This window comes from Rhinatrema bivittatum, chromosome 3 (genome assembly GCF_901001135.1).
Source record: "Rhinatrema bivittatum chromosome 3, aRhiBiv1.1, whole genome shotgun sequence".
Taxonomy (NCBI): domain Eukaryota; kingdom Metazoa; phylum Chordata; class Amphibia; order Gymnophiona; family Rhinatrematidae; genus Rhinatrema; species Rhinatrema bivittatum.
In genome coordinates, this window is record NC_042617.1 from 289,581,772 (window position 1) to 289,598,703 (window position 16,932).

At 47.5% G+C, this 16,932-nt stretch overlaps 1 protein-coding gene across 4 annotated transcripts in view; it reads right to left on the reverse strand.

Annotated features, from left to right (window-relative positions):
- ARHGEF25 (Rho guanine nucleotide exchange factor 25) overlaps positions 1-16,932 on the reverse strand; it is a 211,100-nt gene that overhangs the window by 141,516 nt on the left and 52,652 nt on the right. The window contains exon 1 of one of the 4 annotated variants that reach the window (XM_029594924.1): positions 4,517-4,779. The exons of 2 other annotated variants lie outside the window; for them this stretch is intronic. In XM_029594924.1, the coding sequence (XP_029450784.1) occupies positions 4,517-4,610 (94 nt within the window). In that variant the 5' untranslated portion in view covers positions 4,611-4,779. Of the gene's footprint in view, positions 1-4,516; positions 4,780-16,932 lie in introns of those variants that run through there. One more of the 4 variants, XM_029594925.1, reaches the window with a different exon arrangement.

Sequence of the window (16,932 nt, forward strand, 5' to 3'; positions counted from 1 at the left end):
CTCATGTGACTGCACTCCATAAAAAACTGAAAAGCATTTTCTGCTGGCAGCGCTCCACCTAAGCAATACTGCAGGATCCTTTCCACCCCCACTCAAACCCTAAGCAACCATCAAGACAGTCCACGTTTGGCTTAAGGGATCTGAGCATACACAGGGTGGGAGGAGGTGCGTGGGGGATGGAGGGTTAGAATCAGAGCTGGCAGAACACAGAGGAGAGAGAGAGACAGACACACACACAAAGAGAGAAATGCACACAGAGAGACAGAGAGAGGTACGCACACAGAGAGAGAGAGAGAGAGAGATGTCCATTACAGAATCAGAATGTGGATCAGACTATTAGGATAATTTTGAAAGCTATTTACCTAGGTAAAATGCCTCCCCTCCACCAAATCAGCTGAAAGTCTGCACAGATACCATGTGGCATTCCCAGGGAGGCGGGGGGCAGGAGGGGAGGAAAACCAGATGCCTACATTTCATTTCCTGAAGTACACATGCTATTCCTCCTCCTCCTCGGCCATCCGCACAAGAAGTGGGTGCAATGCATGTGTGCTTTACACTGGAAACTAAAAGTGTGCATCTACTTTGCAGCTACGTGGGTTACTCAGAATTGCTTCCCTACAAAACAAAGCACTGGGTTTACAAACTGATCCCATCCTGATTTTACACAACCCCACCCCCCTCCCCCACTAGTGGACTTATAGGTCATACTTTTCTGAATAAACTTGGAACTACAAGTCCCATAATGCAATGAGGCAAAGCCACTTAGTCCTCTGACAGGCTTCCAAACAGAACAATCTAAAGCAGGGCTTCCCAAACTTGTCCTGGAGATCCCCCAGCCAGTCAGGTTTTCAGGATATCCACAATGAATATGCAGGAGATAAATTTGCTTACCATGGAGACTCTGTATATGCAAATTATATGCAAATTTATCTCCTGCATATTCACTGTGGATATCCTGAATACCCAACTGGCTGGGGGGGGGGGGGTGTCCTCAGGACAGGTTTGGGAAGCCCTGATCTAGAGATAGGATCAGTGCCTGATGAACATGCTCACTGCCTTCTTGTCTGCGTCCAGAATTGGGACGCAGAATTGTCCTAGGGGGAAACTGGAATCTCTGTAATGTAATAAACTTTCTTGGGCCAAGATAAGACTCCTCTAAAGATGAGACAAGTTGTTGTACAAGGGCTTTTGAAAATACACAGGTCCCTTGTTCAGATACACAGTAAACAACTGCAAAACTTCTCCGTAGCAAAACAATATTACCAAACCACAGCTCAGTTGAATGGCTTAATTAACCATAAATCAGGTGCTCAGAGTACACTGCTTACCAATGACCTTGGGGGAAGGGAAGTTTAAGATGGTGATGCAGAGGGAAGCAACATTTACAGCCCCTTGGGTTAAGACAGTCCCACTTTATTGCTCATGAGTGACATCTAGAGGTCGGATTTAGGGTTCATGTTAGCTGTGTTCTGGCAGGAGCCATGCTCTGCAGCCCACAGACCAGGACTCTGGGAGGAATTTGGGAAGGAGCATATAGAAACTAGAGAAAATAGGTCCCTAGGTAGTCAGGATTGAAGGTATCAGATCCCAGCCCTGGTTCCAAGTGAACTAGAAGCCCAAGGGAGCAGGAGGAAAACTGATGGGCCAAAATATAAATAAATAAGAGGATGAGGCTATTTCAGTCAGCGGAGATGAATGACAGGGGCAGGAGGCTGTCTGCCTTCCTATGAGATCTAGGGTTGCCAATGGCTCCAGATTTTCAGGACAGGTTGATCCAGTCCTGGCTTTTTCCCCACTGCATGCTGGGACTTATTCTGATTTCCCTATTGCGTTCCCTAAGAAAAGCAAGCCTATTAGTACCTGCATGCAGGGGAGTAAAAGCAGGACTGGAGCAACCTGTCCTGAAAATCTGGAACCAGTTGGCAACCCTAGATGGGAGGGTAACCCTCACAATTAGGGGGAGTTGAGAAATATGTCTGTATACGGTGAAGGGCTATGATCCCATCGCCATAGAAATGTTGGCAGAAAAGGACCAAATGATCTATCTAGTCTGCCCAGCAAGCTTCTTAAAGTAGTAACTGCCACTCTGCAGGTTACTCCCATGTTTCTCTTAAGGGTAGTAGCTACTGCTCTGTGCAGTATCCCCTAACCTTATAACAATCCATAAAAACTGCAGCTAGCAACATTTTTTACTGGGTGATGAGCATTCTTGAAAATTCGGACAGTGCTGCTTGACGTGCTCTGCTTATTGACTTGGCCGTAGAAGCAGTCCTGTGCTTTTTCCCTTATGTCTGCGTATCAGCACCCCAGAGCAAAGAAGTCAGGGCCCTCTTGGTTGCTGTCTGAATCCAATTCCCCTTTTCCCCCCGGCCTTTGAAACGGGGAGCAACGTTGCAGTTCCAATAAAAGCATCCAGGCTTATTGGCTAAGGTTAGTAATCTCCATGCCTTCTGCTAAGGGTAGTAACCACCACACCAGCAAGTTACCCCCATGCACGCTTTCTCCATGTCCTTTATGTATTTCCATGGGAATAAATAACTTAATATACCATATAAACAGAAAAAAAAAATCAATAAAAGCAGTTTACAAATTAAACATTCATAATATTTAAGAGTACCCAACTTTTGCGAAATTATTTTGAGGAACATGTTTGAGAAAGGGATCTGGAGTGTAAGGGATGCAGGATTTGGTCTTTGGAATCCACTCGCAAGGATTTTGTGGGTGGTCTGCAGTGGCTTTACTGAACCACAGCGTAGGAGGGATGGGTTGGCCTGATGGAAGGAAAGAGAAGGGGAGAAGGATGAGTTGTTGATCATTAGCAGGACTTTTTTTATGAGAAGTATTTTGGGAAGGAACCACACGAGTGATATGGTGCAGTAGCATACCTATGGCATTACATTATTTAAAATGGTGCGCAGTTACCTACAGTACCTGAGCGCAATCCTCTTTGAAGTGTCTCGCAAGCAAGGAGAACAAATAGGAAGAGTCCAATCCCAGGGGGTCTTAAAAGGAGACTGGATGGCGCTCTTTACTGGCAGGAAGTTTGGGCAGTGCACTAGCTGTGCTATTATTGGGAGTCCAGAGCAATCTAAGACGGTGCATATAGTGTACCTCTGTTTGCTGCAGTGAGGAACGGTAGACACCAGCAGCGCAGCTAGTGCAGTGCAGCAGTAGATAACCTCCACCCAGAAAGCCCCTCATGAAGTGTCAGCCATGAGACCCCAGGACCTACAGACTCTAATGTGCAATTGGCTGTTTATTATACCTGTCACCTCCCAACTTTAATCCAAATTGGTACTTCTGCTGCGGACTGGAGATCAGAGAGAGGCAGATGGACAGTCATGAGGCATTCTTTATTTAATTTTGAGAAAAATGCCTATCGATCCCAGATAACAAACAATATATGAAGGCACCCAAAAGTTAGGGTCACCCATTGGTCAAAACCAGGACTGGCTCAGCCTGTTCTGCCTGACATGGAGTCATTTGTTAACTCTAATTGGTTAAGTGAACTGGTACCCGCTCTGTGTCGGGGCAGTGTGTGTAAGTGAAGCTTGGACTGCTGCAGCCTGAGCTGTACCTGTTATGTGGTGGGGCAGTGTGTGTGTGAGGGAAGCTTGCACTGCTGCTGCCTGTGCTGTACCTGTTCTGTGGTGGGGCAGTGTGTGAGAGGAAAGCTTGCCCTGCTTCTACCAGTGCTATACCTGTCTTGTGAATAAAGGTCAGTCTTAACTTTTTCAGCAGCAGTAAAAATAACAGTAAAATGAAAATTAAAAATGCTTGAGGAGCCTCTGCGGAATCTAAGATAAGATGTCTGTAACAAGAACTACAGCCTAGCAAATGAAAAGTTAAATTATCAAGTGAATGGGTCCTTCAGAAGATCACAGGATTGGGGGTTGGAATTGCCAGTTTTCTTCCTTCTTTGGCAGATAAATAAAGGTAGGGACATTTTTGGGAGATGCAGTCAAACAATTTCATTAAGCAGCCCTTCCGTGGCCGCCTCTCAGTGCCTCCTGTGTGGGCATAGCCTCCTCTGCAGATGGATCTCTTCTGTTGTCTTCCTTTAACCAGTAAGACTGTGCCCCAAAATACGGTGGCACCCCTCGCCCTGAGAGCTAACAACCTGCCCCCAGTCCCCCGGGGGGGGGGGGACATCGCCGTTCCGCCTTCAACTTCCAGCATCCGAAAGTTTTGGCTCGTCCCGAGACGTCTGGGCTCCGATCCCTCGCGTGCCACCTCCCCCACCCCCGACCACCTTCGGGGTTTCTGCACAGGAGACAGGGGAAAGGGGCGGGGGGGGGGGGAGGCTCGAGGTGCTCTCCAGGACGACCTAAAAGGTTTCACCGGAGCCAAAGCGGCGCACGGTGGACAGGGGGGGTAAAACGATGCACCTGGCTGTCATTTCGGCCGAAAGGAACGGCGGATGTGCGCAGGAATGCGAAGGCGGCGGCGGCTGCTGCTACCCCCCCCCCCCCCTCCGATCCCGACCCCCCTCCCCCTCCCCGGCGCAGCCACTGACCTCGTACCCGGCAATAGCAGCAAGTGCATTTGAGCAGGACTTTCCGGAACAAGTGCTGGCAGGAGCAGCTGTGCGGCGGCCGGTCCCCTTTCATTGTGCCCCTGCGGCTCGGGGCGGCATGGCAGCGGGGCGCCCGGGCCAAGAGGTGCCAGCCATGGACGGGCGCTCGCCCCTCTCCGCCTGCCAAGGGGGCAGGGGGGCAGCTCTGCCCCGCCGTCTGTGTGCGAGTGGAGCAGCAAGCCTGAGAGCAGCAGGAGGAGCCTGCCGGAGCCGGCTCTTCCAGGAGCAAGCATCCCTCCCTCCCTCTCCCTCCTTCCTCCTCCTTCCCTCCCTCCCCGTTTGCACGAGTCCTGGAAGAGAGAGGCTTTCCCATGCACCGCCACCTTCCAACACTCCCCCCCCCCCCTCCCTCACTCCCCCAGGGTTAGCGCCGTTTAAACTTCAAAAGCAGCAATCCGCTTTCCAAAAAAAAAAAAAAAAAGCCAGGGCACAGGAAATGCTCGCACTCCTCCTTCCCAGGAGGACCAGGCATCAACGACACCTACTGCCTGGCGCCAAGAGAGCCCTAGTCTGCGCCTCTCTGTCCGGGGTGGGAGAAGCATTAGCCTCAATAAGGGGTGCCTTCGACTCAGCTTGGGAGGGGGGGGGGGGAGAGAGAGAGGCATCAGCCTCAACTACAAGCCCAAAAGAGGGTGAAGAAACAACTGCCCTGTCCTCTTTTTTTTTTTTTTTGGACCCAGGTTGCCAGGGGTGCAGCGGCACTGTTCGTCATCAGAGATGCGCTACGTGCAAGTTACAAGAACCGAAGGGCAAAGAGCGGCTGCAGGGTGGGGAGGGCGCCCCCTGCTGGACTGAGTCCGAGCACCCGCAGAGGCTTTGGTTGTCCTGAGAGCCTTCCCCTTCCTTCCTTCTTGCTGGCTCGCTTTCAGCTCTTTCATTTCGGCAGCCTGAAATGGTGCTGCCTTTCCACTCACTTGTTGAGCTGAGCCCGAGATATATTTGCAACCAAATATGCTTTTAATTTCTTCTTTTTTTTTTTCTTGAAAAGGCCTGTGGTTTTTTGGTTCGGTATTCCTTTTTAAAAAAAAAAAAAAAAAAAAAGCTCTTGATGTTTCATTTTACCTCCTATACTGCTTTCAAGTTCCATTTTAGTCGCGGTTCTCTTCTAAAATCCTGCAGTATGGGGAGGGGGGGTTGTCTTGGCAGGCCCCCTGTCCAGGAGTTGCTGTTAGAGGACAAGATCCAATAAAAGAGGGCGAGAAAACGAATCCTTCCCCTCTGTATTTAAACCACAAAATGTACCAGCCCTGCAGCAGGAAATGTAACCAAACGTTAAAAAAAAATTTACAAAAATGGTCAAAAGATTTTTTTTTTCATGGGCCGCATTGGAAAGTATGCAGCCAGCTGCCAAATAATATCTGTTCCCTAAATACCATTAAAGCTACAGAGGGATTAAACGGGAAACATCTTTCTCCACAGTTTCTGTCGCTCTTCTGTGCTTCGTTTTTTGTTTTGCTTTTTTTTCTAAACCCTCTGGGGCTCCAGATCTGCTTTCCCGCTTCGCTTTTTCTGTCTAGCTTCCTCCCTCTGTATAGCTTTATAATAATGTGTTTCTCTGTCTGTGTTTCCCTTTCCTTCGGTCTGACTTTCATTCATTCTCTGTCCTTCCCCCATATTTAGGTCTCTGCCCTTCTCTATACATCTCCCTGCCTTTGTTTTCTCCCTTCCCCTCTGTGCCTCTTGCTGTCTGTCTCCCTTTCTCATATGGGGACACAAACTCATTTTAGCTTAAAAACAAAGCAAAAAAAAAACAAAAACCCAAAACTATCATGTTTCACCCTCAGCAATTAGCCCCAAGCTCTCAGTCCTGTGCTTTGGCACAGGGGTGACTGAACTGGTTTATATTAATATCCAGTCCAGACCCCATCCAAATCAGAGCAGAAGGTGCAGAGGAGAGGAGCAGAGACAGGTATGTGTGTGGATAATCAATAATCAAATAAATCCACCCCATTCACAGCTCCACTGGGATCCCAACACTTGCCTGATTCTGATGTGAATGCATGAGGCAGTCTAAGGTTTGGGCTGTCTTCAACTTCATCAGATATCTGAATCCTGCAAATATACTCAAATGAATCCCAAACTATCAGAGCAAATAACACATTTTTAAGAACCAGGTCAATGCTATCTTTGATTGTCGAAGTAACTTCAGGTCAAAGGCTTGTGATTGGAAGCCAGACTGGAGAAATGTCTGCAGTCTGTAATTTTGAAAACACTCGTTGCTAAATGCACGGGAATTTGTAGTCTCACTGTCCCCATGGACAAGGGCAGGAATAATCCCAAACTGCTCAGCCAAGGGAAGGGAAACTGGAGGTACAAGCTCATGGATCAGAGCTGGTTGGCAGCTGCAAGTTTTTCAACTTTGTTCCACCCACAAAATATTCCCCTCAGTGCCAAGTAATACAAAAAAATGTTTTAGATAATTCAGTTGGCAAAATCCTTAAGATCTCCGTTTTCATTCTGTTTTATATTTCATTTCTGAAGAAATATTAGTGTTTAAAGTTTTTGAAAGCTCCACTTGCTTAGCCATTCCCATTTATGAATGTAAGTAGATTGGGGAAAGGGGAGGAAGGGGAGAGGAACTGAGCGCTGCTGTGCTGATTATAATCAGAACCCCATGTAGGAGTCACATCAATACCCAAAAAGTATGCATACAGCATAGACAGCTGAAGAGCAGATCTTCATCAGAATCCCATGCAGACATCACACTATGTGGAAATCATGAATACAGCACAGACAGCTGAAGAGCAGATCATCATCAGAATCCCATGCAGACATCACACTATGTGGAAATCATGAATACAGCACAGACAGCTGAAGAGCAGATCTTCATCAGAATCCCATGCAGACATCACACTATGTGGAAATCATGAATACAGCACAGACAGCTGAAGAGCAGATCATCATCAGAATCCCATGCAGACATCACACTATGTGGAAATCATGAATACAGCACAGACAGCTGAAGAGCAGATCTTCATCAGAATCCCATGCAGACATCACACTATGTGGAAATCATGAATACAGCACAGACAGCTGAAGAGCAGATCGTCATCAGAATCCTATGCAGAGATCACAGTGATACATGGAAAGTATGAATACAGCACAGAGAGCTGAAGAAAGGATTAAGGGGAAAAGATGTTTGCAAACAAAAGGTATGGCCATAATGAAAAGCAAGCCTTTTTATTCAAAAAAAGTAAATATGTAAGAAATAAGCTATTGGGAGAACAAGCAAAGGAAAACTGGTAAAAAGACCTAAAAACACAGTAATGAAAACAGAAAGCAGATACTTGAATATCTTGAGTAATCTTCACACACTGGGGCCGATGCAATATATCTTCAGTAAAAAAACAAACAAACAAAAAATACCTTGGCAGACTGCCAAGTTATTGAAGACCAACACCGGTAAACTCGGCGTTGGTTTTAATAACCGGCTATCTGCCAGTAATAAAAATGGACGCCGAGTTTACCGGCGTCGGTCTTCATAACCGGCAGCTGCCGCGGGGTCGCGTTAGCAAGGAGGTGCTAAGGTCGCGCAAGCGACCCCTAGCGCCTCCTTGCTAGCGCGACCCCCTAATTTGCCTATTGCGGGCGCCATGCATGCGTTAAGAAAGCGGGCGCTGAAACATCAGCGCCCGCTTTCCGTGAAAATGATTGCATCGGCCCCCACTGAGTGTAACCTGAGGAAAAGGCAGTTCTTCAGCCTCTGTAAAAAGAAATTAAACAGAGACTGAAGTAAACGAATATCTCAGTTGTGAGCTGGATTCATTTCCCATCATCTCCGGGATTCCAGTTAAAATTTGATGTTTTTATCTTTACCCATTGGGGAAATCTCATCTGGAGTTCTGGAGGGCAGAATTCCGGAAGGATATATATATATATTCAGAGTGGATGGAGGTAGTCCAGGGGAAGGGCTGCCAAAATGGTACAGCTTGCATCAGAAACCCTATGAGATGGGACTTAAGGGCCTAAATATGCACATCCCGGAGGTAAGGAGAAAACGAGGGGGTATGATGGCGACACTCAAATACCTCACAGGTATAAAGAAAGCACAAGAAGTTCTGCAGTACAGGCCTGGATTTATTCACAGGCCTAGTGGATCAAGGCCAGGGGTGGCAAATCTTTCTGCCCTTCCGTTCCACCCGTGAGCTGCCAATCCTGCCTTCATCCCAAGCTACAGTGTTAATTCCAACCCCCTCCAATGTCCAACCTCCCTTTTCCCCCAGACCTTGAGGAACCCGGCCACGCTCTGAAGCGACGGCAGCGAGCACAAGGCCTGAGTCAGCCTATGGCCATGCGCTCTCGCAGGCCCCGCAGAATTCCTGCCCAATCTGGGCCGCCATGCAGGAGGCAGGGCCTGGGAGCGCAGGGTCATGGGATGATGCAGTTCCTGTGCTCGCCAACCACTGCCCATTTACAGTGTGGCCGGAGCCCTCATGTTCACAGGGCAGCAGAAGAAAGGATCAGGTGTCAAAGCCGGGAACATGGTCATGTACAGCACAGAGCCAAGGGGGGGGGGGGGAATGGTTGTAGATACATGGAACAGCATCCACTTGAAGAGGAGGGAGGCCCAAACGATAACAAAATTCAAGAAAGCCTGGGATAAGCAAAGAAGGTCCTTAGGTTGCGAGGGTGAAGCCGGAGGTCAGGCAGGCTCTGCGGCACTGCATCAGGCATGGCCAGATTGGATGGATTTTCTGTGCTGCTGTGCTTCGCTGTCAGCTTTCTCAGCAAACGTCCTTCCCGGCTCCTCATCGCTGCATCACGCAGAGATCCTCCAGTCCAATTCCAGGAAAAAATAAGACAGCCTGAACTGCCAAACTCAGCTTTCTATAGACTGCATGCCTCATCAGTAGAAAACTGTTCCCCTTTTTGTGCTGACTTCTTAATTCAAACACAGCTGGCCGGAATACTGTGCCCACCTCTGGAGACTTGGTCTCCGGAAAAGGTGTAGACAGAGTAAGAAAGGCAAATTTTTTTTTTTAAATGTATTCCTTTATGCACAAGGTCATATCAAGGGCCTGGTCATTTCTGCTCCCACTCTGATTTCCAAGGTTTATAAACAGAGTGATAAATCCCCACTCCATCAGAATATCCCTATATTATAGACAGGGGCTTACAATTAAGATTTGTTTCTGAACTAGTGTAGACAACTGAAACCACCGACATGTGCAACTTGCCAGCAATCCAATAATATTCGCATCGCCTGCAGCTGCAATCTCTTTCCGTGGCAGAGATCGCTGCAAGAGCCCGTTCTCCATCCTCACTGCTTTTCACCAGGCTGCAGCGTCTCACTGTCACCACTAGGTGGCAGTCTTTGACAGACTCAAACTTACAGGCCGGAGCCAAGTCCTGCATCTAATCGGAAAAAGGAATTTATTTTGAAATATTTTGATATGTTTACAATTTTGGTATTTTAATCAGCTAAGTCAGAACGGGCTACTCCATCAATGAGAGTAAAGAAAAGTGTGTGAGAATGGGCTGATTTTTTTTTTTTTAATTTTGCTTGGCAGTTTCCTCCTGCTCCTTTGGGCTTCCAGCTCAGTTGCAACCGGCCTTTGTGGGGCTACATGACCCTCCACACATGACTTGCTGGTGATTTTTTTCCCCCATTTCATACCTTGTTCCCCCTCACTTAGCTCAGTCATTGCAGCGACAGGATTCCGCTGGGGGCTAGTGGCAGACCATAAGTCTGGCCACTAGCCATTGCTATTGTGCAATGATTGCAATGTCCTGGCCCCCTTCCCCCCCCCCCCCCCCCCCCAGGGGCTGGAATCCAGTCTGGAAAATGAGTGGAGTGAACCACCAGGAAGAAACCTCCCCCCCCCCCAATTGGAAGTTTTTAACTTACTTCTAGTAGTAGTCTAGAGCAGAAAGGTAAGATGAAAAGAGCAACTTGTGTGAACAAGTCACATGGAGCAGACAGTTAAACAGAAGCAGCAGTAGTGCAAGCTTCCCTCACACACACACTGCCCCACCACAGAACAGGTACAGCACAGGCAGCAGCAGTGAAGGTTCTCTCTCACACACACTTCCCCACCCCGGGGCTTGAGTGACAGCCAAAGTTGCTGGTGCACCAGAAAATTTGCTGCTGGCACCTGACTGAAAAACTAGAATTTTGAAATGCTCCAACAGAAATAAATCTGATCCTCTCTCAGACTTGCTGGCAGGGAGGCATAGGGAAGAGAGAGAGGATTTTTTTTGGGGGGGGGGGGGGCGGGGGAAGGGGTGCTAGGGCTGTCGGAAGGAGTGTGGCAAGCAACTGCCCGAGGTGTCAGGCCTAGGGGGATACCAATGCGCCTCATCAGAGGACTGAGTGCCAGTGTTAATGTCACCGCTTTAGTGGCATGTGCCCCTTAACCCCTAGACAACCACCATCTTGGCTGGCAGGGCTGGTCCATATAATCCAAGGAGGACCTGCCCCCACCCCCAGACAACCCAACACCAGGCTTGAGTAATGCAGCAGGATGCTGGGAAGGCAGCGGATCAGGAAGGGGGTCCAGGAGTAGAGATGGGGGTCACTACCATACATGTTTAGCCCCATCCATTCTTGCCAAGCTGGTTTCCTTTTTTTTTTTTTAAATTTCATAAATGCTCTTTAGCAGGCTCCGGTCCCGCTGCAGCCCGTGGTGCAAGCCCCTTGCCAGGGCAGTGAGTTGCAGGATTGAGTCCCGAGGGAGGGAGGGAGGCAGGCGACGGCAGTAAGCGGTGCAATGCAGAGCCGCGGCAGTGGACCTGAGTCAGGGACGTCACTGCCGGCTGCCCAGAAGGGAAAAAGTCAGGTGGAGCCGGGGGAGTCTCCGTGCCAGACGAAGGGAAAGCTGAGGAAGCAGCTGCAGCCTGCAGCGTGGAGTGAGGCCCCCAGCGAGTGGAGCGCACACCGGGAAGGCCTTTTGGTGCAGCCCGAGCATGCTCTCTCCCCTCTCACGCCTTCCATGGCTTGTTAGCCACCGAAAGGAAAAAAAAGCAGGAAGCTGACTGGTGTGGTGTGGTGTGGTAGGGGGGGGGGGGGAACAGTCACACTGCGGGGAGAAACACGAATCAGGAAAGCGGCCTGCGGAGGACTGGTGTGATAGAAAGGAAAAGATGCAAGCATAAAAGTTACAACACAGTCACAACACACAAAAACACAAAAGGAAATGGGACCAGCCCCGTTAAGGCTACTGAGAATGTTTGAAGTCAAGTCCTGATCCCTAGTCGTAGGCTCGCTTGATTAACCAGGTCTGCAACATCCTTGTAAGGTTTTCAAGCTATCGGCCATGCGTAAAGCCTCTGGCAAGAGCGTTCCATAAACTCAGGGCGGCTACAGAGAATGCGCACTCTCTGGTGCAATACAGGCGAGCATGGCGCAGGGAAGAACACGAAGGACAACAGCGTCTCAGGTTGGTGGTGCCTGAGCACCACTGTGCACCATGGACCCTATGGGCCTGGCCCCACCACAGCACAAGTACAGCACAGGCAACAGCAGTGCAAGTTTACCTCACACAGACACTGCCCCACCACAGAAGAGGTACAGCACAGGCAACAGCGGTGAGAGCTTCCCTTACATACACACACACACACACACTACCCCACCAAACAGCAGGTACAGCACAGGCAGCAGCAGGGCAAGCTTCCCTCACACACACACACACTGCCCCACCACAGAACAGGGATAGCACAGGCAGCAGCAGTGCAAGCTTCCCTCACACACACACTACCCCACCACAGAACAGGGATAGCACAGGCAGCAGCAGTGCAAGCTTCCCTCACACACACACACTGCCCCACCACAGAACAGGTGCAGCACGGGCAGCAGCAGTGCAAGTTTCCCTCACACACACACTGCCCCACCACAGAACAGGTACAGCACGGGCAGCAGCAGTGCAAGCTTCCCTCACACACACACACTGCCCCACCACAGAACAGGTACAGCACAGGCAGCAGCAGTGCAAGCTTCCCTCACACAAACACACTGCCCCACCACAGAACAGGTACAGCACAGGCAGTAGCAATGCAAGCTTTGAGTGTAATTATTAAAAATAAGGCAGTGGCACAAAGTTTAAACTAATAAACTGTTCTTAGGATCTTGCCAGGATTAAAGCTGGACCATAGTGAGCACAGTTTGACAGCTATAAAGCTATATAACTCTATAATCCTGGTGAAAAGTGGAGAAAGAGCAGCTATAGCAGCAAAATATAAACTTGACCAGGGTCAGTAATGACCAGAACCAAATCCTGAGACTTGGCCCTCGTGCTGTGCTCCCCATAACCTGTACCTTTACTTGACTTGTTACCATTTTGAGATTGTTTTTCCCCCTTCTTGTCATACCCTTTTATTTTAATCATTCTGTATATTACTTTGGCAACACATGTAAACTTGCCATGCCAATAAAGTTGTCTAAATCTGAATCGGATTTGATTTCTCCATTTTAAGTGATTTAGTGGATGACAGAACCCAAGGTAAAGCTTTCTAGCACAGCCTCTTCCCTCCTACAAAGCCTGATTCCCAGGCATCCCCAATTTCATGAACTATAAGCATTCATACTGTTTATTCATCTTAGTCATACCTACACACATCCTCTTTCTCTCATCTTCTCTTTTTTTGTCTCTTTCTCTTGTCCATGCTCTCCCTTTCTCGCTGCCTGTCTCTCTCTATCATTGTAATGTAATGCAGATCTTAGCACTATCCCACACATTATTCACACATATAGTATATTTTATACTGGGCACACACACACATTCACATTGTACACAAAACATGCACTCTCTCTCTCTCTCTTCCATTAGCAGTAAAACCATCTTCAGCTGGGAGCCCTCTCTCCTGTGCCCTGCTTCCCATTACCAGTGCAGGGGGTTGCGGTGATCGATGGATGTTTAAAGAGCCTCTCAGCATTAATGGAAAGTAGGCAGCAGCCAGGAGATTTTCATCCGATAGATAAAGTATTTAATGAACTTCTTCAGCCCATCCTTCTGCTCCCCGGGTCAGCCAAGGATGCTGCAGACGCAGCGCTCACAGCTCCCTGAGAGGGAGAGACTCAGCCATTGCTCAGTGGCAACACCTAGTGGCCAGATAAAGGGTTGCTTGCACACCGAGGTCCAGAGGGAGCCACGTCTTGTGGCCCCTGGTCACGGGCTGTCACTATGGTGAAGGGGGCCGAAGAAAAGGGGGCGAGAATTTTAAAATGGAGAAAACAAATTTGGGTAGTTGCTAATGAAGGAGCAAGGTGCCATAGCCACAAGACGCTGGCTCTGACTGAGCTAAAAGCACAAGGGAGCAGGAGAAAAATAGAAATGTGAATGAGCAGCAAAAAAATCAATGCCCCAGATTCTCTTTGGAAGGTTCGGGGGTGGAGGGGGCAGGAGGGAACAGGGGGGTAAGTGACTTACTTTGCAAGAACAGTGCTGAATTTATTACATCAGTTTGGAGGGCTCGGCCCAAATACAAGTGGCACAGAAAATGGGGCAAATTAAATAATTTGATGCCAAAAGCAAAACATGTTTCCTATACTGTACATTGAGACCATTGAATGAACAGGCTGATCCAGTCCATGTTTTGCCCCATAGCATGTATGGACTCGTAAGTCAGATTTTCTTTGAGAACTCAATGGGAAAATCAAAACTGCAAGTCCATGCATGTAACATGTATTCCATCAATCAAAAACAGCAAGACTAACACAAGTAAGAGAAAGGGTGCTATCCTTGGCACGACCCATACTGTGGAACACCATGCCCTTGGAGTTTAGATTACAAAGAGACAGCAAAACCTTTAGAAAAAGCTTAAAAACCTGGCTATTTAAACAAGCTTATCAAATAAAATAGGGGGAATAAAAACCGGCGAAGTGCAAGGTACGAACAACTGAACACCCACACACACACCAAAGTAATCAACATGTGTGTAGTTGTATTTTTTTTTTTTTTTTCGTTCATCACTATAAGATAAATTTACAATTATAAAGCTAGTATTGTATTCAAAACTGATATAAAGATCTGGACATTATTTATCACAAACCAATTATTATTGTGTAAAAACTATGTACCGAACCATATTTTAGCATCATTATTTTATGTGCCTTACTGTAAACCATTGTGACGGTATCCATCTTAACGGCGGTACAGAAAAGATTTGAAATAAATACATAAATAACAGGGCAACACCAGGATGGAATCAGCCTGTTCAGTTGACCTAGAGTGAGGTGGCAACCCTGTTTCTTTCCATCAAAAATATTCTGAGAGGTTAACTAACTACAAAGAAGGGCCTAGGTCCTAGGGTTACCAAATACTCCTTACCTGTATGAAGAAGTTGAACCAGACCTGGTTCTCTGTCGACAAGCAGGCACAAATTAACCATAACGTGTGGGCAATGTCATCTGATGGCATCAACAGGGACCCAGCTCTCAGAACACAGTAAAAGTCTTACTGAGCATGTGTTAGGGTTTCCCTGCAAATACGCCTCGGTCTTTCTTCTTCTGATAACTACAGCATGGACGTGCCCCCAGGCTCTCTTCAATTTTGCTTTTTTTTTGCCTTGTTAGTTGGCTTAATTCTGCTTTGATGCATCTTTTATGTTTTTTTTGCCACTGCCTTGGTAGACCCTCTACAGAACTTTTCATGTCAGAAAGGAAACAACCAAAAACATGGAAATGCCCATGGTCCCCATATCGCCAGATTTCAGATCCTTCACAGGTCAGGGTCAAGTGTGGAATGGAAGTCTGTAGAGTGCACTGAGATACCAAAAGGAGCACCTAAGTGAAATGAGGAATCCCTTCCAGGGTCATCTCCCTCAGCACCAAAGAAAAAGTCAGAGTGGGAAATAGCCTTCTTGGCGCAGGTGCCATCATCCTTAATGGTGCAGAAAATCCCCAATCTGTTCTATGCAGACCTGACACCAACCAGGGCAATGTCCATATCACTGGCACAGAGAACGCATACTAAGACACAGTCAGCCCCCTCAATGTGGCATGCTAAGGCTCCTGCGATTTTATTGGAGTAGAGCATCTTGGCGCTTAAGCTCAAAAGCCCCATTGCTATGGAGAGCAGGACTACGGCACAGAAGGAGAAGGTACCAGTACCGACAATCGAACATCAAGCTGGCTAGCAGGAGATGTAGATGCATCAGACACAGAGGACATCAGAGGCAGTTCCTTCTCGGTGCCACCGGTAACAGCAGCCCTTAATGAGGATTAACTAATGTGGATTTCTGAAGAGGATATTTCTCCTCCAACTTCAGCTCAGAGGGTCCATCAGCTAGTGAGAGCCGAGCTGGTGAAGAATTTCTTTGCTTTCTTAAACCCTGGAGAGGGAGGTTGGAATAAATATATCCGAAGCAGAAAGCCTGAGAAGGAGTCAATTGGACTGTTATATGATCGAGGGGTTAAAGGGGCACTTAGAGAAGATAAGGCAATTGTGGAAAGATTAAATGATTCTTTGCTTCAGTGTTTACTGAAGAGGATGTTGGGGAGGTACCCGTAATGGAGAAGGTTTTCATGGGTAATGATTCAGATGGACTGAATCAAATCACGGTGAACCTAGAAGATGTGGTAGACCTGATTGACAAACTGAAGAGTAGTAAATCACCTGGACCGGATGGTATACACCCCAGAGTTCTGAAGGAACTGAAAAATGAAATTTCAGACCTATTAGTAAAAATTTGTAACCTATCATTAAAATCATCCATTGTACCTGAAGACTGGAGGATAGTAAATGTAACCCCAATATTTAAAAAGGGCTCCAGGGGCGATCCGGGAAACTACAGACCGGTTAGCCTGACTTCAGTGCCAGGAAAAATAGTGGAAAGTGTTCTAAACATCAAAATCACAGAACACATAGAAAGACATGGTTTAATGGAACAAAGTCACCCAAGGCAAGTCTTGCCTCACAAATCTGCTTCACTTTTTTGAAGGAGTTAATAAACATGTGGATAAAGGTGAACCGGTAGATATAGTATACTTGGATTTTCAGAAGGTGTTTGACAAAGTTCCTCATGAGAGGCTTCTAGGAAAAGTAAAAAGTCATGGGATAGGTGGCGATGTCCTTTCGTGGATTGCAAACTGGCTAAAAGACAGGAAACATAGAGTAGGATTAAATGGACAATTTTCTCAGTGGAAGGGAGTGGACAGTGGAGTACCTCAGGGATCTGTATTGGGTCCCTTACTTTTCAATATATTTATAAATGATCTGGAAAGAAATACGACGAGTGAGATAATCAAATTTGCAGATGACACAAAATTGTTCAGAGTAGCTAAATCACAAGCAGATTGTGATAAATTGCAGGAAGACTTTGTGAGACTGGAAAATTGGGCATCCAAATGGCAGATGAAATTTAATGTGGATAAGTGCAAGGTGATGCATATAGGGAAAAATAACCCATGCTATAATTAC